This window comes from Bipolaris sorokiniana (genome assembly GCF_000338995.1).
Source record: "Bipolaris sorokiniana ND90Pr unplaced genomic scaffold COCSAscaffold_6, whole genome shotgun sequence".
NCBI classification, from domain to species: domain Eukaryota; kingdom Fungi; phylum Ascomycota; class Dothideomycetes; order Pleosporales; family Pleosporaceae; genus Bipolaris; species Bipolaris sorokiniana.
The window spans coordinates 1,547,414-1,569,925 of record NW_006911900.1 but is presented as its reverse complement, the minus strand read 5'-3'; the positions used below and the strand labels follow the sequence as shown (position 1 = coordinate 1,569,925).

Below are 22,512 nucleotides of genomic sequence, written 5' to 3'. Positions count from 1 at the left end.
GCATGAGCATCGTAAGCCCTAAGATTTGTGAGAGCATTTCAGCCGAAAACGCCGAGAAAGGCCACCTTCCGCCGTTGGGGAAGCTACAGCGGGGGGTTGGACGCCATCCGAATGTCGCAATAGATAAATGTGAAGGCGACAGCCAACGATGCTGACATCTGGATAGAGCTGATTGCATGCATGTAAGCAGAGGAGTAGAGATAAGAGTGATGGAGGGTTAGCTTGCATGTCACCCGGGAGAGTGGGTGGAGGTTGGGTTACTAGGACGTCACGCACTAGGCTAGCGCGCCTACTGCTTCGGGCTCTTTCCCCAGGTCGGCCTTACATGCTCTTATTAGAAACACCATCGCATGGCTTTTGACGATGAGAAGCATCGACCAAACAAAAGAGAGGACGCCAAATCCACAAGTGGAATACGATAAAGCCTACAGGTAAAAAATCTATATTTGGGAGCCTGTTGCTTACACAGCACTTTGTTTACTAAGCTGCCTCTTTTTACATATATACAGTGAATGTCCAAAAAACAACTACATCACCTTAACCTCTGTTGATGATGATATCAGCAGCTTTCTCAGCGACAGCATACACAGTCGCTTGGAGATGTTGTGAGGGAATCAGAGGCATGATGGAGGCATCGACAATAGACAGATGCTTGACTCCGTAAAAGGCGAGTTTGTCCGATACGCAACCACCCATATCTTCCGGCATCATAGGGCAACTGCAAGAAGGATGTGCCAGTGAAGGTAGGATGGCGTTATTTCCGACCAAAATATCAATGATCTCATCATCAGTCTTGTACTGTGCGCCAGGGGACGTTTCAACTGGCGTGTACTTTGCTAGTTCTGGACCAGCCCAGACCTTACGGAGGTAGCGAATAGACGAACCAAAGAGAGTTTTGTCAATCGGATTGCTGAGCGTGTTCCAGAAGACCTGTGGCGGCCCTTGTGGGTTCTTGGGGTTGATCGTAATGCTGCCGCGTGACACTGGCTTCTCCAAGCCGACAAGCATGAATGCACCGGCATCTGGTATGGGGAGTTCTACGATAGCAGCTTTATTGTTTCGGAAAAGATCTGCAAGAACTTTACGCTGTGCTTTGACGCCGTTGAGTAGCTTTTTGCTGTTCTTGTAGATGGAAGGCAAATAAGCGTCATCCTTCAGTCCCAGTACCCGGTCCGCAATACTGCCATAGTTTTCCGGGTCGACAACAGGGAGTGGTATCATAGCTAGCGCGTTACCACGAGCTAGGGTAATGGGACCAGTTTTGTTTGCAAAGTACTGCTGCCAGGCGGAAGCATTGTATGCTGGGTCCGTGTCCAAGGATCTCCCGTTTGGCGTACTGATGTTTGTGATGTTGAACGCAATACTGGTGTAAGGATGGTCTTGGAAGTTTGCACCAACACCATCATGCTCAAGCCGCACGGGGATTCCTGCAGCTTCCAGAACAGATTTTGGTCCAATGCCACTGGCTTGAAGAAATTTGGGTGTATTAATTGCACCAGCGGCCAGTATAACCTCCTTCCTTGCGTAATAGGTTTTAGATGAGCCGGTTTTTGTCTCGATGGTTTTGACGCCCTTTGCTTCGAGCTTCCCACCGTCATAGAACTCCAGCTCAGTCGCAACAGTTCCCAGTACAACCTTCAAGTTCGTACGGCTCATCACAGGGCCATAGTAGGAGTTTCGAGCATGCGATCTTTCGCCAGTTCTTGGGTTCATCGTGTTTGGGTACCATGAGGTACCGTAGGCCTCTCCGTTGTTGGCATCGAGAGCCTTATGTGCACCACCAGTACCTTCAAACGCCTTGAAGTAATCGAGGATATCGGAGTACTGTGTGTCCGAGACTCCAAGTTTCAATGGACCGGTTCCGTAACTGGGCATTAGCCGAGTTAGAAGTAGTTCAAGTTCAAATGATATGTGGTGTCTTACGCTTCGGGATCCCAAGTAATTCCGAACTTCTTGATGGTCTCCGCGGGTGGAGGAACGAATTCTGTTCCTTTCTTGAAGAATGGATACAACCCTTTCCAACCCCAACCCTTGTTACCCAATGCCTCCCAGGCATCGTAGTCGGCAGCAGACCCACGGTCATACATCATTCCGTTTACAATAGAACCTCCGCCGAGAACATGCGCTACACGAGCCTTCCATGAATTGTTTCCGAGAAATGGCTCAGGTTGGGATACATAGTCGGGCCATAAAAGAGACTCATTGAGTGCATAAGTGGCGCCACGGGGAATGCGAATATTTGGATTGTCATCTGCGCCACCGGCTTCTATAAGTAAGACTGTCTCTAAAGTTCACAACATCAGCTTCACTCAAGTCTCTGCGAATATCTCAAACTCACTCTTCTGGTTTTCGGAAAGGCGGTTCGCAACCACTAGGCCAGAAATGCCGCCTCCGACAATAACGTAATCGTAGGTCTCTCGGGCGGTCGAAAGCCCCAGCAGAGCAGCTACTATTATGATTTTGAAAGAATTCATCCTTCCTAGATGGTCTAGTTTGTACCTTTAAAGAAAGGTCTGCAAAGAGTCATGGAGGAAATGACAAAGATCTCGAGAAGCGGATTCATAAAGGCTCTTTAACTCTTTACCGGCTTCCTTCGCAATCTCTAGTCTCATGTCGGTATATGTACGTGCATAAATTTGGTATTGGAACATGAGTCGGTTTTCCAACCTGATTAGCATCAGTAGTACTAAGTCACCGAGCACGTGGTAGATGGGCTTGGTGAGCTAGCCTTGTGAATCTTAGCGCGTGGCAACACGTTCCTACATGCATATCTCGCCCGACATCTGGCTGAAGAATGGCCCTTGGAGCCAACCGATTTTGACTAGCTCAACGCCTTCTTGGTAGCACGCCTTGTTGCTCCTTGGATGAAACATGTGGATCAATGGCGATATCGAGAGCAAGAGCACCCAACACTAGCATGACAGGAAAGTTGGGTTGACAAACCAGCTTTGATGGATTTGAGCTATACCCTGCCTACGCTACACCTCCCACCCAGCATTCCATTACTCGATTGCAAAGACTGTACATTTCGAAGTAGCTACCAAACAACTGCCGGATTGTAGATATGCATATCAATAACTGAAAGTTATCGTGGCATTTGCCACACGTCTACCATTTGCTGCATTTGAGTGCAGTCGCATATTGCAGTGCGACTTGAGGGATTTGGATGGTACGACCTGGCCGACTTCTCCATATTGCGGCAAAATCGTTGCAGGGCTTGAGGATCCACAGCTGAGCTGCAATTATACCATCAATCCCTCAACGCCATCGTTTCAGCTCATATCGGCCATGTTTTCCTCTTTCATATCTTTTTCCATGGTTAGCGGTTCCTGTTCGAGACGAACGAAGATCATTAGCACGGAATGCGCGATGAGGGGATGAATGGGACGGGACAACGGGTCTTGGCGAACTCCACAACTGACTCCGCATGACGATGATTCGCTGGTTGTGTATGCAGCGAACCTAGACCTGTCACATGTCGCAAGCGGAAGGATTTGCAGTAATTTCCCTAGATACGAAGAAGTTCGTTTCGAGTGAGGAATTGTGTGATCTATATACCCACTCCAGACTGGGTGCGCCCAAAACAGCAAAACAACGATACAAAAAGGTAATGAAATTGATCAAAAGAGAAAGAGAGAGAGAGAGCTATTTAAAATTGTCCGGTTTGGTCACCCCTACGGTTTTTTAGTTTCTCATAATGTTTCTGCGATAAAAAGGTAGTGTTTTGGTTAAGGAAAATGAGCGCATAGGTCAGGCGATTTCCTCGCTAAAAAAACGAGCTCCTTCGAACTGTAAGGGCGTCCGGATGATGACTTCCGCGCAGCAAAGTGAACCTGCGCTCTTCTACATAGCGCTCAGCTGTCGACAGAACAAAGAAAGATTAAGACAAACATCATTTCTTCAAAACAGCATTGATCAGAGGCAAAAAAAAACGTTAATCAATCAAGAATGGAACGAAACTGAAGAGGGTCTGGGTGACTGCCAAGAGGGTGAGCCAATACCGCATTTGCAGCAAATGTGTAGTGATTCCCGAGATGCTGGGTGCATTACCTCCGCAATGCAGATCCAGCTCGCCCGTAAATACCATCTTACTCGTTACACTCGTGTTATGACCATCAATTTCTATTTACTAAACTAGATTTCATAGTCTTAATTCTGTCTGATGGCAATTCTTACTACTATACCGGGAGAATGCAGACTCCCGTCATATTCGAAATCCGTAGAGAGATAGATACAAGGCGTAACAAGGGGGGTTATATAGCCTAGCCATACGGGAAACACAGGGTTTGTTATACGTTCTGGTGTTTAACGAATATTGCAAGGATAGTTGAGTGGTATATCTGCATCAGGAGATTTGCTCTGTGCCACAGTGACCGAGATGTAGATTGTGTGAAGACTAGGCAGCAAAAATCAATCAATCCATCGCGAAGGCCTGATATTGGTGCGATTTCATCAGCGGGAAGGTGCGAAGGCGGGAAACGGAAGGTAGTCGATCTGCTGAGCCGCACGCTAGCTAGGCTCGGGAGGGGGAACTGGGCGCCAAATGGGTTGGAAGGTTGGTATAATGCTGCATTGCTAGTCATTACTCTATGAATTTCAATGGGTTGCGCCTGTCCAGTAAGCGTTCCTAGAGAGTTCCCAGAGTCCTGAAGCGCATCATACGCTATATTGTGCCGAACATTTTCCCATATTGCATTTTGATGTTGAATTTATCCTCTTGACGCAATAACAAATCATATCTACCTACTATGTCAGAAAAACAGCAAAAGCTCTGGCCAGACCGAGCCCCAAACATACTAGCCCCAACAACCATCTTGTGCGTGTTGAGTACTATAGTGCTCGCGTGGAGAATCAGCTATACCATCAAAATTAGTCGTAAAATCAGTCTGAGCGACTATCTCGTTACCACTGCAGCAGTTAGTTTCTGTCGTTACTCATCGATTTGAAATTTCGCCGATACCTGTTCTAGATGCTCAGCATTGTAGCAACAGGAATCAGATACAGAACATACTTCCACGGCCAAGGTCGTCATACCATGGATCCTAGCATCAGGAAGCCCTATTATATCTTCCAGTACAGCTACTACCTCTGGATTGGACAAACCATCAATATAATCGTGCGATACTCAAATATTCCATCTGTTCATGTCTTCTTCTGATGAAATTCTCACGAGTCTATCTCGCAATAGTGTGGGCCTCAATTCTCATGGTTACGACTCTGAATTTGTCCTTCCCATCATGGGTATGTTCTGTCGGACACCTTTCGAACCAAACTGGAATAAGAGTGTGAAACCAAAATGTTTCATGACGCCAAACGAAATCATTACATATACCCAGGTTTGTCGAAAGCTATTGTCTAATTGGTTCTGCCTCACTCATACTGTACTAGGCTGTCTTGAATTGCGTCACTGATCTCGTTGATATTGCTGCACCGATTGTATATCTATCGACCACCCAGTTACGCAAGTGCGCGAAACGAGGATTTCGAGTTGTCTTCTGTTTGGGTTCGGTGTGAGTCTGCAGGTATTGTTCACAGGATCAAATGATCTAACTTATGAATAGTGCGACAGCATGCTCAATAGCAAAGACGGTCGAAATGTCTGCTTTGAAGAAGACGCGGGATTCAACTTGGGAGTGTAGTAATTTGACCGTATGGTCAGCGTGTGAGCTCTCAGTTGGCGTGCTCATCGCATCTTTACCACTTCTGCGAAAACCAATTGACTCCATGATCGATCGCATACTACCCTCCTCCTTCCTAGTTAGCGACCCGGATAATTGTCCTTATAACAACGGCATACCTGTGTTCAATATTAGCAAGCAGTTCACAATTGGTAGCAAGCCAACGTGCGAGCGAACATGGTCGGAAAACCACGATGATCGCGACAGCGATAAGTATATACTGAAGGAGACAGAACAGCCTGAGAAATACGAGACAACAAGGGCGACTCCGCATGGGGTGTGCATTGATGAAAACCCCGGCATACAGATAGAAGATCGTATCTATAATGATCACAATTATGGAAAACTTAGCTTGAATGCCAGTAATAAGATAAAAATTTGAGAAATAATGTTTTTCTTCAAACTTGAATCGCCTCTTTACGTATCGAGTATGCTGTTTAAGCTCCATCAATATTTATCTCGTGTTGAACATGAACTTCAGACGATAGCCAAGTCGTTATCCATGTGACGGCTCTTTTGCTGTTCTTCCGTGCTTGGAATTGTTTGATTGAATCAGGGCATGAGTTCTATATACCCCACGAAGGAAGACCTGATTGCGACCATATATTCGAGCGTGTTGTTTGATTACTTCACTTCCACAGAGCTTGAGTAGTGTGTGGTCAATTCATTACTCAGCTATATGGCTAAAGAGAAGCCAGATTGATCATTCATCTCAGCATTCATGAGCTCCTGAAATAATGTGAAACAAACAGTGTTATTGCAAACATGCGAAGGCTCAACATTAAGATCAAGAAAACTAACAAATCTGCCTAGCACACGAAGCTGCGGCATTTGCAGCGCCTGATCTTAGATAGCTTGGCGCATGATTTAAGTAGAGAAATATGGGTAAGGGCGTGGTTAGCGTGATCTTCTAGCAGGTTTAAAGAGCAGGGAGGCGCATCCAGCAAGAAATCTGACAAAACTTTGAGAATGAGAAGAAGTGAACAAGGCTACATTCGCGTGACGTATACTTTGAGACTATCTCGATACGTCAACGCATGAAATATAGAAATAATCAGCCGCTAACTGTAAAGATGAATGGCTTCGTTAGGTTTGCTGAGAAGTTGGCGCCTAAGAAGCTTCATCTAAATTTAGCTTCCCGGCTGTATGGTTCATAGATTCAAATTTAGACCGGATGAAGGGCGATAGATTTTTTCAAAATGAAAGAGATCGAATATGAAGAAACAGAACACATAAGGATCACTCTCTTTACAAATGGTGGGTGCTGTGCATTCTCTTGTAGCTCGATTAAAGTGCGTATGATGCCTGGGATATTCCCCGCAGGCCAAGCCACCCAGACCGTAAATGGCTTTAGCGCGGGGGGACCCTGCATTGGCTATGGATGACAGGGGTTCGATGATCACGCTGACGCTGAAACCACAAGGGTCCTTTGCAACAACCACGCGACAAGACATACCCCACTCTCTCCTTATATTCTGTCCACCTGCCGCGAAGCTGTCAACCGAAAACTCCTCCAAGCCTAATTCTTACCTCGCGCGCCTAGTATCATGGCAGCAACCCTCGAAGTCTCTCCGCCCGCGTCGCCACAACCTGCCAAAGACACCGCAAACGATACCCAAACGCACAACTGTCCGTCATGCGGCTATAGCTTGAATACGAAGGAGCTCGAAGAAGCAAGGCGAAAGATAGAGGAGCTGGAAGCGCAGATGGAGCGACTAAAGGAGAAAGCCACTGCAGCTGGTACGTGCCTAAGGATGCGCCGAGCAGACACTACCTACAAGTCTACATACATAGACTAACAGGCATTCAGTCGATAGATGTGCGGATTACGAGGACCAAATACGCGTTCTGAAAGATAGCCAGCGCGCTCCCAGCCCACTGCGTTCACAAACCTCGCAATCCGACAAGACCTTCAACGGCGCCCTACCGCGCCCCTCCGTCGACGCCGATCCCCCACGTCCCACCACCGCGAACTCGACAAGGGCTTCGCGCTTTTCCTTCATCACAAACCGCTTCCCTTCTCCAGCGAATACTGGAGCCATGCCTCCACCGCCTCCACCGAAAGACGACTACGCACTGATTAACGAGCTAGAGCGAGAGCGAGCCCTTCGTGCAAAAGCTGAGGCGCGCGTGCAAACGGTGGATACGGAGATTGAGGAGCTTAGCGTGCAGCTATTTAGCCAGGCGAACGAGATGGTTGCTGAGGAGCGGCGGGCAAGAGCGAAACTGGAAGAACGAATCGAGACGCTGGAACGTAGGGATAGAGAGAAGATGGGACGGCTGGATCGCCTGGAGAAAGCTGTCAGTAGAGTTGAGAGGGTCAAGGCGCTGTTGGCTGAGAAGGATGGCAAGGGGGTTGAGGCGCCTCCAGATGGGATGTTATCTTTGCCTGCGAGAAGATGAGGAGTTTGCGGTATTTTGTTGTCTTTTCCAGCGTTGCGTTACGTGTTACGATACCCATATTTATGATATTTTGCATCTTAGCATAGCGTTGGGCGCTGGATATATTCATTTTAGAACGTTTAGATAGTAAGCGCGTGGAATACATATTGTTTTCAAGCACAATGGAGATGGTTTGCTCATTATCGCATATCCCACATTCGCCTATGGTATTCTTGATATACCACACACTGACAAAAATGTGAAATCGATTTTTTTACATGTTCTTTCTTTCCTTCGCAATATGGATGTGGCTATGGCGTCCCCATTTCCATATTCCTTGTTAATTTGATAAAGGACCAGAATCCATATGGCTTGTTTGTGTAAACTTTTAACTTTGGTTCAACCCCTGTCTCCAAGCAAATACCGGGAGGACCATGATTTCCTAACCTCACGATAGCTGTGTAACATCTGACAGCCAGTACGCATAGCAGATGTGTTTTCTGTCCTGCAATGAAACCTATCAGTTGGTGTATTTCGTCCACAATGTCGCTCATTTTCTGTTTGAAGTTATCGTTTTCCCTTGTCCAAGTGTGAGTGGCATTTACTTGGTGATTTCAGCGCCGATGGCCCGCTCATTACCTCCTATTGAGTCATCAGCACTATTTTGAAGCGGTTGCTCCCAAACATGCCATCTACTATTAATGGAGCTCACGATGATTTGATGCAATAGAAGTCTGCCTGGTCTTTTTGAGCTATTTTCTGACATGAGAACCCAAGGTCAGTCGAGTTAAAGTCGTATGAAGAGTTGTTGATTGCTTTGATATTCAAGATATTGCGTGTATTTCCCTGACAACAAAGATGCTATTTTTACAACAGCCAATGTCGTTGATTCCGATTATGTCTGGACTGGTGACTTTGGGGTATGAAATATTGATTGATTACATGTTACTGGGTCATTACAGCGATGAGTCGCACTTCTGTATGAGGTATTTTCGTATCGTGTGATTATCTGTATATTCCTGTGAGTATAAATGAAGGGGAATTTCCCTACTAACATTTCCATCTCTTCATCTGACAGGACCATCACACAAGTGCCCTCATCAAGCTAAATACCACCACAAATCTCTCTTATACCAATCACCAAGCCGAAGATCAAGTGGAGCCCCCCCTTGACAAGCTATTCAAAATGGTCTCCAAATACTCCAAGATGAAGAACCAAACGATCGCGCACAAGAACCAGATGCAGGCGGAGCTGGAGAAGGCTAGGCTCCTTGATGAAGAATACGAGGCCTATCAGGCTCTACTGAACAAATCCAACCATCAGCCTGTCCCCGGTCACTACCGCACCAAAAGCGGCAGCCACATGAAAATCGTGGCTAACGGTACGAGTTGGACGCGACAAGGAGTTTCTGCCGAGGAGCAGGAACTGCCTTTCGGCTTCATATGGGTGCCATACCCATCAATCGAGCAGACTGGATGGCCGATGACAATTCAAGAGCTTTACTACAACGGAGCTCCGACATACCAACTTGTCATGCCACAAAAAGTTGGCTTCAGCAACCTCGGCGACCATATCACCCAACATGGCGCCACATATTCGGCATACCAGCTCAACAAGCTGGCCGTTGTCGAGAACGGGCCCAAAAACGTTGGGTACCAAGCGGTTTCAACGACTACGCTCGATCTCTCTCGCGAGCATATTCGCGTTTACGAAAACGGTGCCATCGAAATAGTGCCGCCGGTCCCAGAAGCATACCGCTCCTACCGCCTCCTCCCCCTAGCCCAACCCCAGACTGCGCTTGCACAGCCAGTTCCGCAACAAGCGGTAGCCCAACCTTTCGTGGCGGGCCCAAGCCACGTTCCCGCCTCCTCGTTCGGACAGGAGGCAGTTCCTCAGATATGGATCGACGAGGAGGGAAGAACGCGATCCAACACTTTCGATACAACTCTTTCCGGAAACACCGATTTCACAAACGAGGAAGGTCACGTCCCCGATGCTTCTCTTCTGCAAAACGTCGACATGAATAATGTCGAGGGTAATGATGCCAAGATGGGAGAGTTGGGCCAAGACAGCATGGGGCTGGACCCCGCTGGTATTATGGACTTGAGTATGGACAATTTGGATTTGGATAATGTTAACCTTAGTTATATTGATTGGGACAGTTTGTTGAACAAGGACGTTTAATTAATTGTTTTTCTCTTCAAGTTTTTTTTAGTTTAGTTTGCATAGCAATTTTATTAGGAACTTTACTACCTCTTAACATTTTGAAGTCCTATTCAATACAGTAATGTAATATCTATCTAATATCTCCACAAGCATAGCAAACGATCGTAGAAGCTCGTGGATATATATGTGCGCTGGCCTTGACCATTTAGTTCAGGTTGGGAGTCACTACCGTAGTTCATGCTCTCGTGTTCCTCAAACTTCGCCAACACCTCGATTTTCCACTCTCCAGCACTCTTGGTGAGCCTGACAATCCTCGTACCAGCATGCATGCAGCTCACAAGCAAGAGGATAGCTTCAGGAGGTGGCTCTGACCTCCACTTCTCCACGCCATGATTCTCTGGCAGCTTCGGGTTCCGATCAAGTAGCTTGAGCCTCCAAACCCCACCTCCAAGATTGGTCTCTGCAAGAACCTGCCTGCGTCCGGAAATAGGGACGTGGACAAGCCTTAAGTGGTCGTCGTAGCTACCGGTAATAACGAGCAGGCCCTGGGTATCCAGGTGTACGGGAAGAATAGCAGTAACACCTGCACCATGGATCTTTCCATCCATCCAAGGTACGCTAACTCCGGAGCCATCAGAAAGTTCAGCAAAACGCAGCGTGCTATCGTCACCTCCAGAGAGTAGTCCAGAGCCATCAGGAAGGAACGCCAGAGTCCATGCTTCCAAATCATGCGAAGCAACCTCCAGCTTAGTGGGAGAGTCATCTTCGCTTTCCGTGTCGATTACACCAAGACAAACCTGCCCGTTTGAGAGCGTCATGCCGACCATAAATGACTCTGGGTGCCATGAAAAGGCAGTGATGAGTACATCTTCGGGGAAATACTGGATAGTCTTGATGTGGCTGATGCTAGGGTTGCGCTGCCACGACTGAAGCTCGTAGATAGCAAAAGCTCCTGTCGAAGTTGCAACACCAAAGTTTGAGCTTGTGACATGCGTCAAGAAGTGAATGTCTAGGATGGCTGATGGCGTGGCGAGAGTTTGAATAATGTTGCTTCGGGAGTCAGCATGTGAACATTACTACATAAGGAGTTTCAAAACTGAGTGCCAGTATTTTCTACATACACGTTGTCGCCATCCACCTTTACCAATATCAAGCTGCCGTTGCGCTGCTGATTTTTGGCACTGACTTTTCCATCGTGTGGAGCGCTCCCTGCGGCATCCTTCTCATCTGACTTTTCAAGATTGTACGTGCCGACTACTGCATACTGCGGGTTCAGCGGAAAGAACTCGATGCAGCTGGGAGGCAAATCGAGCTTAAAGGACGTGAGCGATCGTATTGAAGACATTTTGCTGGTGATGGTGAATGATAATTTGCCCTCTCATTCCGGTTAGTGGGGTGCTTGGCTAAGCGCTCGGAGTGACGCCATTGCGTCTCGACCTTTCCTTCTCTCCTTCCTCACCTTCACTTCAAGCTTCGCCACCAAACATCAGACGCTTACATGTAAATCTGAGGCGAAGCTGTGCAATCTCCACCTCTACCGATATTACCAGGCGGTGCCTGCGCCGTCGAGTTGATGCCTTGCTAATCCCTGCAGTTCCTCGTTGCAGCCTGCACTAGACCCAAAACAAACAACGCTTGACATTGCCACACTCACCACAGTGATTCTATTAAAGCAACCCAGAGGCACATTTCCGTTTCCAACTACATTCAATTGCATCTCAACTTCTCTCGGACTAATTGGTTCAGAAACTCCATCCAATCTATCATGTCTGCCGCCACAGCTTCTGCAGAGACGTTTGCGTCTGGTCGCTACTCAAAGCGCAAGAGGACGCAAGTATCATACCATCTTGACGACCTCGAGTACTCAGACACCGAGTCTGATTTTGAGAGCCCTCAAGCAAAGGTTCGATGCACGACCGAGTGCACGAGAGTGGCCTATACTAACGGAGCTTTACCAGAAGCCCAAAGCTCGAACAACCAAAGCACTTCCAAAGCGCAAGATCTTCCCCTTCTTGGACCTTCCTGCAGAGATCCGCAACACAATATATAACTATGCGCTCTATGATCCATCCGGCATCAACTTTGTCGGTACCTACCAGAAAAAGCGCCGCGTCGCCGCCCGCGTGTCAGCAGAATACGCATCAAACGCCAGTGGCAGATACTACAGCCCAACCTCCAAACGCGTAGTCGAAGACGTTCTCGATGCCGATGGAGACCACACCTCTCTTGTCCCATCACTACTCGCCGTCAACAAGCAAATCTACAGCGAGGGCATTGACATTTTGTATGGCAACCAACTCACCTTCATCGACAGCTTCGCACTCTATAGCTTCCTCATCAACCTTGGGCCTACGCGTGCCCAGCGCCTCAAGAAGCTCCGGATTCTGGGCTGGCTCCATAGCCGCGGATTGAAAGTCTACAACAACGCGTGCTTTGCCGCCCTCGCCTGGGCCACCAATCTCACCTCGTTGGTCGTCCATGTGCGCATCAACAAATACTGCTCCCCGCGCCGCGGAGCAGACCAATTTTACCGCGATGCGTTTCCCTGGCTGGAAGCTGTTGGCGCGGCAAAAGGCAAGCGCGATGCAGCTCTCGATGTTGTGATGTTGGATGACGCGTACCTGTCGGATCCCTGCGACTCGGACGAGTCGGTGCCTTCGCCTGAGGAAAGGGTGGAGCAGTTCAAGGCTGAACTTGCAAAGTACTTGGATGCGCATCGGGATGGGATTCTGGCAAAGCCAAAGAACAAGATGGCGAAGAAGGTGAAATCTTGAGCGTATTTTGTTTGGAAGCGGGATAATGGATTTGGAGTTTGCAAGGGCAAGGAATCATCTTGATATTTCGAATTCTGGGAGCGACGGGGTTTGCATTATGATGGCACTGGCGTTTGGCATACGGCATTACCTTTCTCTCAATATTTCCATTCTACGAGCAGGGAACAGGGAGCATCTATCTCATTTCACATTTCAATATAATAAGGACCAGGCCAAGAACAAACAAATCATTTTCCTCTGAAAAATATGACGATTGTATTGAAAATTTGGGTATACCATTTTTGTCTCAAACTACTCCAAGGCCGTAAACAAGATTCATCGTCACCATCCAAGATCAATCAAGCAACAAACACCTTTATTACATCTCTCCCTCCCTCTGGAAAAATTGCAGAGAAAAAGATTCCCTCACCTCAACACCAATCTCCCCAACATAACCCTCAATGCCTCGGCCCCTTCCCTCCCTTCCTCTCCCAACACCCTTTCAATCCTCTGCATATGCTCCTCAACCTTCGCCCTTAACTCGGCCACCACACTCTTACTATACTCGAAGCTGCCCTTACTCTCCATATACCTGAGCGCATACTTCTTCACCTCCTCATCCGTCGTCTTTTGCTTGAGGATATTGATAAGAATGGTGTTGGAGGGGTCGGCACGAATGGCGTGGATGACGGGGAAGCTGAATTTGCCTTCTGTGAGGTCTTCACAAAGGCCCTTGAGGGAGGTGTAGCCGGATGTGGGTGAGAGGTTGAGGTGATCGTCTAAGATTTGGAAGAGGAGGCCGATGGTTGAGACGAGGGGGGTGCAGTCGCTGTGTAGATTGTTAGTTTTTCGGTAGCAATGAGGAAAGGGAGAGAAGGGTTCTTTACATTTCTGTTTGCGACTCTGCTTGCATGAGTTTGATGGCTAGGCGGAATAGGCCGCCTGTTTTGTTGCCGACCATTTCTAGGTAGTCTGCTTCGCTGGGACAGGTCAGGCTGTCTCGCCAGTAGAGATCCATGCCCTGGCCGCGGTGCAGATTCAAGAGCTCCTCGGTGAATATCTCAATAAGTTTGGGGTTGTTCATGGAGAGCAGCAGGGCGAGGGCGCGGAAGTAGACATAGTTGGCCGAATTGATGGTCTGCGGCGTGCCAAATATTGCGTGAGCGACGGGGATACCGCGGCGGAGGACAGACGAGTCTTCTACATCATCGACACTGCGGAGAAGGAACTAAAGTTAGCGGCAAAGTCGAAAAGTACGTTGACGAAGATACACACAGCAAACTCGAGGTATGCAACATTCCCACTACTTTTGTAATAATGTCAAGTCTTTCCGGCGGCACCTTGAGCCACAGGTTGAAAGCCGCTATGCATTGGCTACGGATATCCTTGCCTGGATGTCCGTACAAGTAATCGTATGGCCCTAGCAATATGCGCTCCTTCTCCTCTGTCCACGCGACGCCATTTCCGTAAATGAGCTCCTCGCCTATGCCTTTAGAGTGTTCTGAGGGCGGGGACAGCGGGGTAGGGTAGTTTGCGCCGACATCGTGGTTTGTGGTCGTGGTGTCCATGTGGGAGTCGATGCCGTCGGTGGCGGCCTGAGGCTTGTTGGAAGCCAAGTGGGGCGCGGACTGCTGCTCTTGTAGATGGGCGTTCAGCGGCTCGGCAGAGTGGCTTGTCTTGCTCTTCTTGCTCTGGCCCAGCCAGTCAATCTCGCTCAAGGGGCGTAGGACGGATGTTCTCGAGGGCGGCTGCTTGGGGCTGCCTGGGCTAGGGTTCAGGATGCCCGTGGAGCTCGTGCGGGGCGGAATGGCGTTGGGAGAGGCAAACGGGTGGACAGACGACGTCGGCATGGTTCGAGGAGAGCCCCAAGCGGGTCACAGAGTTGCTTATTTGTACGGTTGGCAGGCTGAGGCACGGTGGGATAATGGATGTGGTAGCCTAAACGGGAGGGCTATTCGCTCGATGGACGCGTAGTTGCTGCAGGATGCGTTGTGGCAGTGGGACCCGAGGCCGAGGAGTGGTGTGTGTGTGTGTAGGAGAGTTCGCGACAGCGGTTCCTGGACATGTGCATGCGGAGTGCGGAGTTTACGGGGCGCGTTTCGATAGATGTCGGCGGCTCTTGGTCTCTTGGAGCGCAGACTATAGCAGGTGTGTATAGACAGAGAGCACGAAGAGCAGAGCAGCGCAGGTGGGAGAGAGCCGGGGGCAAGGGTAGGCCCTATTGCGCAGAGCATCATGACCCATTGCTGCCCTCTTGTCCTGGCACATGTTCGCATCCATCAAATGCACGATGCTTGTATGACGACGCCAGGCACTCCCCTCGCTTACTCCACCCTGGCCGACCAGCCCCGCCAGCCCACGCCCAGCCCGCCGCCACCCGACAAGCATATGGTAACATAATCACATGGCACTCTGAAGCACACCAGCTGCACAGTCGCTCAAAAGAGGACTAATGCTCTCTTGCATTCTAGCCGTCTCAGACTATATGTGCCGCCCTGGCCTGAAAAGTACCAGCAACTGTCTGTCAGCCTGCCAGTCTGCCTTCCAGTGCAGCATTAAATATTATACAAATTGGTCCCCTTGTGCCAGAAACGGGAGAAGAAGAGAAAACAAGACGGCAGTGCTGGTGGTGATGATGGTGATGCTCCAAGCCTGCCCTATGGCCTCCCCCCAAACGCTAAACGGGTATGCAAAGGAAAAAAACAAAACTCTACAAAATGTGCTAAGAGAAGAAGAAGAAACTAGGCAAGGAAAATGACACAGCCCCAGTGTAGAACCATTTTATATCCAATACAAGGAAAGAAGGGTGGTGCTTGATGCTGTAGTCGTACGTCGTGACAAAGAGAATAAGGAGTCGCTGGCTACTGCATCCAGGAGGTTAAGAGAAAGTATAAAGAAAATCTAATGAGGGTGTAGGCGCTGTAGGGCAAGGGCTCTACTGCGCCTGGTTGTATGCGAGCCAAGCATCGTGCGCTTCACGGAGGACTATGTACCGTCAGCATGTCTCATGTATCATCAAACTTCAAAAAAACTTACTTTGCAGAACCTGGGCTTGCGCCGTGTATGTCTCGCACGCGCACTGCAGCGTTCGGCCATCAACAAAGTCCAAGACGACGCTGTTGGGCAGCTCTTGTCGGTCCTGATCTGGAGGGTATGGAGCGCGGAAGTCGCTGAGGTGGAAACGCTTGACGATTCCCTTCTCGTTGTGCTTTGACGGGCTAAGGACAAGATTGCCCATAGAATCGATCTCGACCCATCTTCGCTTCCAGAGCTGGTGTAAAGTTAGCATGCAGTCAAAACGGTTTACACACAATTAACTTACCAAAGTGTCGGGAAACTGAACATTCAAGTCACCAACGTGCATGGGAGGTGGTGGCTCCCGCAGCGATGACAACGATGTCGACCGCATGTCGTTCTCCGGAAGTGTCAGGCTGCTGCTCGAGCTCTTCCAGGGCATGGAAGACATGGACGAAGACATGCGCTTGAACATCTTAGTCGTGCGCGACTCCTTCTTTTCCTTCTTGTCTTCCTTCTTCTCGTCGCCATCATGGCTGTGAACAGACCTCGACTCACTCATCCGGCGACCAAATGTCCTCCATGTGCTCTCCGAAGACGTCCGCGAGGGTGCCAGACTGTGGTCCCGAGAGTGCGATGACGAAGTGTCTCGAGAGGCTGGTGTCTCCGGTTTCGGCTGAGGGGGGCTCTTGGGTGCGGGAGTGGCTATTTGATGGTCAATAATCAGGGGGCTCTGGTGGAGGTCCAGCGGCGTGCCCTCGGTTGGCATGGCTAGGGTAGGGTTCATTGTTCGCTCATCACGAACAATTCGTGCAGTGACCTGAACAGACTCTGGCTTCTCAGGTCCCTGTTGCACATTGTATACGGTCGACTTGATTGGGCCCGACGGTTTCCTGTCAATCATTGAGGCAGAAGACGACGGTCGTATCGAGGTGTTTCCATTGCGAGAGGCAGACAAGCTATTGGGCGATGTGTCAAGAGGCGAGGATGCAAAGAAAGAAGACTTGCGTTGGGCAACAGACGAACTTGGCGCACTCAGAGTAGCGGCTGCAGGATTCACAGAAGCCGACTCTCTATTGGTCTTTTCGGCAAGAGCCTTGATTCTTTGTGAGATCCCAGACGAAACATTAATCTTCTTGGGGGCCGTCGACGTGTCAGACCGTGGTGGCGGCGGCCAGCCGCCAGACACCTTGCGAGCAGGCTGTTGTTCGGGGGAGGGACGTGTAAGACTAGCAGGGTAGTTTGACGATGCTGACCTGGGGGGCGTCGACAGCTCAGCTTGGGACGGTGACTTGCGTGGGAAGAAGGGCATGATGGGCGACTTGGACACGGACATGGGTTTGGCTTCATGTACTGTAGCGCTCTGCAACTCTTCCATGAAGGAGTCGTCGGACAGATATTCGGTTTCGGAGTTTTCCGCACTGACGTGGAGTGGGTCGAGCTGTGCACGGCGCTTCCCCTTGGACTCAAACCAACTGTCCCTCTTTGAGCCAGCGGGCAACAGCATAGATTCTCTGTTGTGCTTTGTGGCTGGCCCCTGTCCTGGCTGCGCTGCCGCATCTGAAGGCATGTATATGGTCGACTCCCGGTTCGAGCGGCGGCGGGCGTGGGTGTCGTCCTCGGCGGGCCTCAGCGTGTTCCTCCTGCTGCTGCTGTCTGCATCGTCGTCGAAAGAAGGCGCCCGTTGGGTGATTAGCGGACCCTGCGTGGGTTCGTCGTGGGCGTCAGTGGGCGGAGGGGGGGTGGTGCTGTCAGCGACCACGGTAGGTGTACTGTCGACGGATTGTTCTTCGTCAAAGGGATCAGGAGCTTGGGACTCTAGCGTACCCTGGCGCTTTTGTGGGTCGTCTAGTCCGCTCTCATCTTCGGACAGGGACGACGGCCGCGTTGATGGTGCGCCAGACGAACCGTGGGTTTGGGCGGAGATGGGAGATGATATCGACACAGTTGAGTTCAGGTCGTCTCCTTCCGTTGGGTTGTCCGCAAAGACGAGCCCAGAATCGCTTGGGCCTTGGGAAGTGGGCAGATTGTCACCAACCAATGTCTCTTCGTTTGCCTCAGGCTCCTCGCCATGTTCGGTAGGTGTCGTTTCCGCCGAGTCTGCCGCCTCTTCGCCTACTTCCGCTTCCTCAGTATCTACAGTCGACTCGCCGGCCGCCTTGTCCTTCTTCGCCTGCTGAGCCTGCTGCTGCTTCTTGCGCAGCTCCAGGGCCTTCATCAGCCTCGTCCGCTCTTGCGTTGTTCCCGTGGCTCGAAGGTGACTTTTGTACGCAGCAACAGGCATAGACTTGACACTGATCGGCGAGCGCGGCGTGTATAGCGACGAAACAGGCGAGTGTGGCACCTGGGGCATTGGAGGCAAATCGAGCGGTGGAGGAACCGCAATGGTGGGAACAGCGCTGGACGAGGCAATTTTGGACTCCTTCTTCTGGGCCGCCTTTCGCGCCGCAGAGCGCAGCCCCGCGGGAAGCGATGCCACCTGTCTTGCCATGTCTTGTGACGTGTTCCCTGACGTGGCTGGGCGCTTTCCTTCGAGCGACTGGCGTGGCCGTGGGCCCAGTTTGACCTTGGGCTTGGTGTACTGCGCGTAGTAGTGCTCATAAAGCTCGTTGTAGTCTGGCCGCGTTGTCTGAGACGAGCTTCTCGGTTCGGGTCCGCCCTCAAACAGCGAGTCGTAGTTCTTGAACGTGTCTTGCAGGTCCGACAGGTCAGTATTTTCTGGTGTCTTTGGGGGCTCAGTCACTGTCTCAACGGTGACATGAGAGATGTTTGGTGCAATCTTGTGGTCAGCAACCTTTTCCTCCAGTATCAACGGGACAGACTCGGTTTGCGACGTGAGAGAGGCACACCGTGTAGGATCTTCTTCAGTACTACTTCTAGACGGCTCCATTATGGTGGGTATACTGGTATCCACCGTTTCCGATGCTACCAACTTTTCATTTGCGTCTGGCTGACATGTCTCCTCAGCGGTTTCCTGGATCCAACTAAGTTTTGGCCCGCGCGATGACCCGCTGGACGAGGAGCTCGAAGGGGCGGCGGTGTGCAGACTGCATGCTGATGCGAGGGCAGCATCGCTAAGTTCTTCTGGAGTGGAGATGGACAGGACAATGTCGTGAGGCGCAAACTTCTCCGAGATGTTGATGAAGTGGACAGCGACACGTGCTACAGATGGGCAGTCAGCAGCAATCCATGCAGCAAAGTCAGCATTGCGGCATACCTTGCAGCAGGCGCGAAGTCCCATCAGGCACGTATTTGACCAAGACCTTGCGCCGACGGTAGAGCAGGAGGCCATATAGCGGTGACTTGTCCTCGTACTGAGCGACGGCAGCGCGCGCCTCTCCTGCTCCGCCAGTGCCCCGCTTAAGGACTTCGACAGAGTCCCTCGATGTGTATCTCAGCAGAAACCTAGACGGCCAAATGTCAGCAGATTGCGCGCGCAAACAAACAGGCGAGAAGCAGCAGGAGAGTCGTACCAACCACCAGCCTCGGCGAGGGCGCCCTGATACGCCTGTGTGACTTCTACATTGTCGAGCCCGTTGAGCGACATGATGGTAGCCGTAGAGCAAAGAGAGAGGGCCGGGCGTGTGGGGACAGACTCTCTCCAAAGCCGTGCGTATTCAGAGCGAAAGAGGCGGCTTTCTTTTTTCGTCGCCGCTGGCCGTTCGACGACGGGCAATCAAGATATCCAGGAGGTCAAAGCTGGACAGGGGTCAACCTAGCCGGGGGTCCGCAATTGGAGAGATACGAGAGGAGAGAGAGAGCAAAGGGTCTCAGAGGTGCTCGGCACGGGCCATGGGGAGGGAGAGAGTGTGTGTGTGTAGTGGTCGCTGAGGCAAGGCGACGGCTTCAGCAACACTCAAGTATGTATGGTATGTAAGTATGTGCGCATGTACATGTGCAAATAGCCATGTGCGTAGGTCTGGTAATAATGCGCTGAGCACACCCGGCAGCTGCAAAGGGGACGTGAGTTCGCAGTCAAGGCCAAATGGACGGCCAAACGTGGAGACGCCGCGTTTCAGGCACACAAGCACACAGGGGTAAACCGGCGCGCAACCCTGAAGACGCCCCTAGCCCGCACCTTTCCCTCTCCCACTGCCAGTCCCCACTGCTGCCGACCCGAACTATTCACCGACAAAGCAAAACAATGTGTTTGTACGCCTACACAAAAAACGGCCCTTTGACGCCTTGGAGCATGAGCTGTGGTACCTGCGTGTCTGCGCTATGCTTAGGGTACCATCCTACCACCTCGTGCGGCCCATGTGGCAATGGAGCCTGCATTGATAGTGTAGACCCCCCCCTCTCTCTCTCTCTCCACCCGACGCAGGAACACGGCACAACTCCATCAGTGTTCATGAGGCACGCAGAGTCACAGCCAGGCACTGCATGAGCTATGATTGTTTTTTGTCACGTCACCGTCGGCGTATTTGATGGCCGTTGGTGCCCCAGATTGCGCATTTGCTTTTCGCCAACGGCACACATGGGATGACGGCAAAGAAGCAACCCGCCGTTTTACATGTCTTGCACCTGGTCACAACGGGAGATGGCTGCCCCATCATGGCTGTTCCTTGAAACCTGGTATTTCTAGACTTTGAAAGTTGTTTTGTTCTTCGATGCATGGCCCTCTCAGCCGTAAAACTGTCAGCTACATGACGACACTTTGGTAAGTAGTATATACACAAAAGATATCTCACCTTGATCTTTGCTGCCAGAAACACGATGCGCGTCCAATGAATATCGAGGCCAGCAGGATGCTAGCCAGCCACCGTCTGCCCAAGACCCAAAGAAGCGTCGTGCCACTATCGCAATCGCATTTGCCCCGCACCAAGACGACCCACCCATTTGCATCTTCAAGACCAGTGACCATCTCGCTCCCCTTACATCATGCAGCTTTGACCCGCAGCATCATCCGCCATGCATCTATCCCCGCATCGCTGATCGGACGGCAGCGGCCGTGCCGAAGGGAGCAGGAAAAAAAGTCTTAAAACAAACGACAAAAGAAACCAGTTGCATCTCTTTCCTTCTTGACTATCTATCCACGCTTCTACTACACTCTTCAACCAAAAACCCAAACCCACAAGACGTCATACCTCCCCAATCCCCGGTCCACTACTCCCAGCGTGCCACCCATCCATCCCACCATCCAGCCTCGTACTCCAATCATCAAAAAGCAAAACGGCCACCATCTCACCTTACCCCATCTCCAACCCAAAGAAGAAGAAGAAGAAGAAGAAGAAGAAGAAGAAGAAGGAGAAGAAAAAAACAAGCAACAATGCCCCCCTCTCTCCCCCCAATCTCCTCCCTCCCCCACTCCCCCGACCAAACCCTAACCTCCACCCTTGACCTCCTCTTCGAGCCCAGTCCCGCCCTCCACACCCTCACGCTCCCCGTCCTGCGCAGCACTACCTTCCCTTCCTACACCGTCCTCATCACAACCGTAGGAACGCAACTGCGCGCTCTGGCCGCTTCATCCACTGCAGAGGATGCAGCACGCTTGCAAGAGATATTATGTGCGCACCCGAGACTCGGAGCGAAGAAAGTAGAGAGCGAGCAGAGCCGGGCTGAGCAGGCGAATTTGGGCGGAGAAGGGGAGGAACTCAAGGTGTTGAATGAGGAGTATGAGGCTGTATTTCCGGGTTTGAGATATGTGTAAGACATTTCCCATTTCCTCCTTATCCCTTATTGTCTTTTACGTAGTATTCACTCGATGTGCGGTTTCTTTTTTTTTGGTGGGGGGATATAGGCATAGACGTTGATTAACGAACATCAAAAACAGTGTCTTCGTAAACGCTCGTTCACGCCCGGAAATCATGCAAAACATGCGTGAGCGCATTGCGCGGGGCGATATCGCGGCTGAGCGGCAAGAAGCTATACAGGCCATGTGTGATATTGCGCTTGATCGGGCGGGCAAGTTACAACAACAGTAGCAGTTAGCCGTACCAGATGTGAAGCTGTCATAGATTAGAGAACAAACTTCTCAGAACAGTGGAAATGGAGAAAGAAAAAACCCTTCCCCCCGTGTTCATTTTTGATAAAGCACTTCGGATTTTAAATTGCTGCCCCCCTCTCTCAGAAAAAAAAACTCCAGGATAGGCCCTGCTTGTATGTATTCGCATATACACATATCTTACATATACTAAAAAATGCATACATAATGTTGGCCGCCAGAAATACAGTTTCCCTCCCATGCTAACACCCCTTCCCATATTGCCCTTTTTGTTACTCCCTTCATTTTTGATCCTTTTTTTCCATGCTCCTGTGCAAGACGAATACAATTACATGTGTCTGTCCAGTTCCCCCCATACCCATCTAGCATGCAAAAAACCCACCTGGTGGGATTCACCTTTTTGATTTTTTTTGAAACAACGACAGAATTAACCATCCGATTTTCAAAGCATTTATTCCTCAGTCGAGCTCACCTTCTTCGCCCACGACGGACGTGGTGACGTCAATGATGGCGGAAAGTTTGCAGTAGAGTCCCCAGCGGCCAATGACGGGAACTCGGGAAACATTACCGGCG

At 50.4% G+C, this 22,512-nt stretch overlaps 10 protein-coding genes across 10 annotated transcripts; 6 read left to right on the top strand and 4 right to left on the bottom strand.

The window, feature by feature from the left end:
• Positions 1-537: 537 nt before the first annotated feature.
• On the bottom strand, positions 538-2,474 carry COCSADRAFT_89072 (uncharacterized protein; the record flags this gene model as incomplete). The annotated part of the gene is made up of 3 exons (XM_007701461.1): positions 538-1,867; positions 1,924-2,284; positions 2,339-2,474. 3 exons carry the CDS (start codon positions 2,472-2,474, stop codon positions 538-540), a joined length of 1,827 nt encoding a protein of 608 aa, XP_007699651.1.
• Positions 2,475-5,144: 2,670 nt separating this feature from the next.
• Positions 5,145-6,060, top strand: COCSADRAFT_26122 (uncharacterized protein; the record flags this gene model as incomplete). The annotated part of the gene is made up of 3 exons (XM_007700876.1): positions 5,145-5,336; positions 5,389-5,510; positions 5,562-6,060. The coding sequence occupies 3 exons, from the start codon at positions 5,145-5,147 to the stop codon at positions 6,058-6,060; spliced, it is 813 nt and encodes a 270-aa protein (XP_007699066.1).
• Positions 6,061-7,113: 1,053 nt separating this feature from the next.
• Positions 7,114-8,252, top strand: COCSADRAFT_116684 (uncharacterized protein). Its single transcript, XM_007701460.1, has 2 exons — positions 7,114-7,418; positions 7,489-8,252. Exons 1-2 carry the CDS (start codon positions 7,226-7,228, stop codon positions 8,079-8,081), a joined length of 786 nt encoding a protein of 261 aa, XP_007699650.1. The 5' UTR covers positions 7,114-7,225; the 3' UTR covers positions 8,082-8,252.
• A 1,036-nt stretch (positions 8,253-9,288) lies between these two features.
• Positions 9,289-9,807, top strand: COCSADRAFT_64401 (uncharacterized protein; the record flags this gene model as incomplete). The annotated part of the gene is made up of 1 exon (XM_007701025.1): positions 9,289-9,807. A coding segment is annotated over one exon (519 nt), but the record flags the coding sequence as incomplete, so codon positions are not given.
• A 472-nt stretch (positions 9,808-10,279) lies between these two features.
• COCSADRAFT_141822 (uncharacterized protein) lies at positions 10,280-11,579 on the bottom strand. Its single transcript, XM_007701459.1, has 2 exons — positions 11,349-11,579; positions 10,280-11,277 (listed from the first exon to the last, which is right to left on the bottom strand). The coding sequence occupies exons 1-2, from the start codon at positions 11,570-11,572 to the stop codon at positions 10,362-10,364; spliced, it is 1,140 nt and encodes a 379-aa protein (XP_007699649.1). The 5' UTR covers positions 11,573-11,579; the 3' UTR covers positions 10,280-10,361.
• Positions 11,580-11,992: 413 nt separating this feature from the next.
• COCSADRAFT_116678 (uncharacterized protein) lies at positions 11,993-13,241 on the top strand (the record flags this gene model as incomplete). The annotated part of the gene is made up of 2 exons (XM_007701458.1): positions 11,993-12,130; positions 12,186-13,241. The coding sequence occupies 2 exons, from the start codon at positions 11,993-11,995 to the stop codon at positions 12,999-13,001; spliced, it is 954 nt and encodes a 317-aa protein (XP_007699648.1). The 3' UTR covers positions 13,002-13,241.
• COCSADRAFT_190132 (uncharacterized protein) lies at positions 13,234-15,229 on the bottom strand. The gene is made up of 3 exons (XM_007701457.1): positions 14,256-15,229; positions 13,868-14,194; positions 13,234-13,809 (listed from the first exon to the last, which is right to left on the bottom strand). Exons 1-3 carry the CDS (start codon positions 14,828-14,830, stop codon positions 13,407-13,409), a joined length of 1,305 nt encoding a protein of 434 aa, XP_007699647.1. The 5' UTR covers positions 14,831-15,229; the 3' UTR covers positions 13,234-13,406.
• Positions 15,230-15,826: 597 nt separating this feature from the next.
• On the bottom strand, positions 15,827-19,379 carry COCSADRAFT_318869 (uncharacterized protein). The gene is made up of 3 exons (XM_007701456.1): positions 16,303-19,379; positions 16,017-16,251; positions 15,827-15,965 (listed from the first exon to the last, which is right to left on the bottom strand). The coding sequence occupies exons 1-3, from the start codon at positions 19,285-19,287 to the stop codon at positions 15,916-15,918; spliced, it is 3,270 nt and encodes a 1,089-aa protein (XP_007699646.1). The 5' UTR covers positions 19,288-19,379; the 3' UTR covers positions 15,827-15,915.
• A 382-nt stretch (positions 19,380-19,761) lies between these two features.
• COCSADRAFT_318795 (uncharacterized protein) lies at positions 19,762-20,552 on the top strand. The gene has a single exon (XM_007701455.1). It carries the CDS (start codon positions 19,981-19,983, stop codon positions 20,380-20,382), a length of 402 nt encoding a protein of 133 aa, XP_007699645.1. The 5' UTR covers positions 19,762-19,980; the 3' UTR covers positions 20,383-20,552.
• A 327-nt stretch (positions 20,553-20,879) lies between these two features.
• Positions 20,880-22,109, top strand: COCSADRAFT_36508 (uncharacterized protein). The gene is made up of 2 exons (XM_007700995.1): positions 20,880-21,641; positions 21,769-22,109. Exons 1-2 carry the CDS (start codon positions 21,265-21,267, stop codon positions 21,917-21,919), a joined length of 528 nt encoding a protein of 175 aa, XP_007699185.1. The 5' UTR covers positions 20,880-21,264; the 3' UTR covers positions 21,920-22,109.
• The last annotated feature ends 403 nt before the right edge of the window (positions 22,110-22,512 follow it).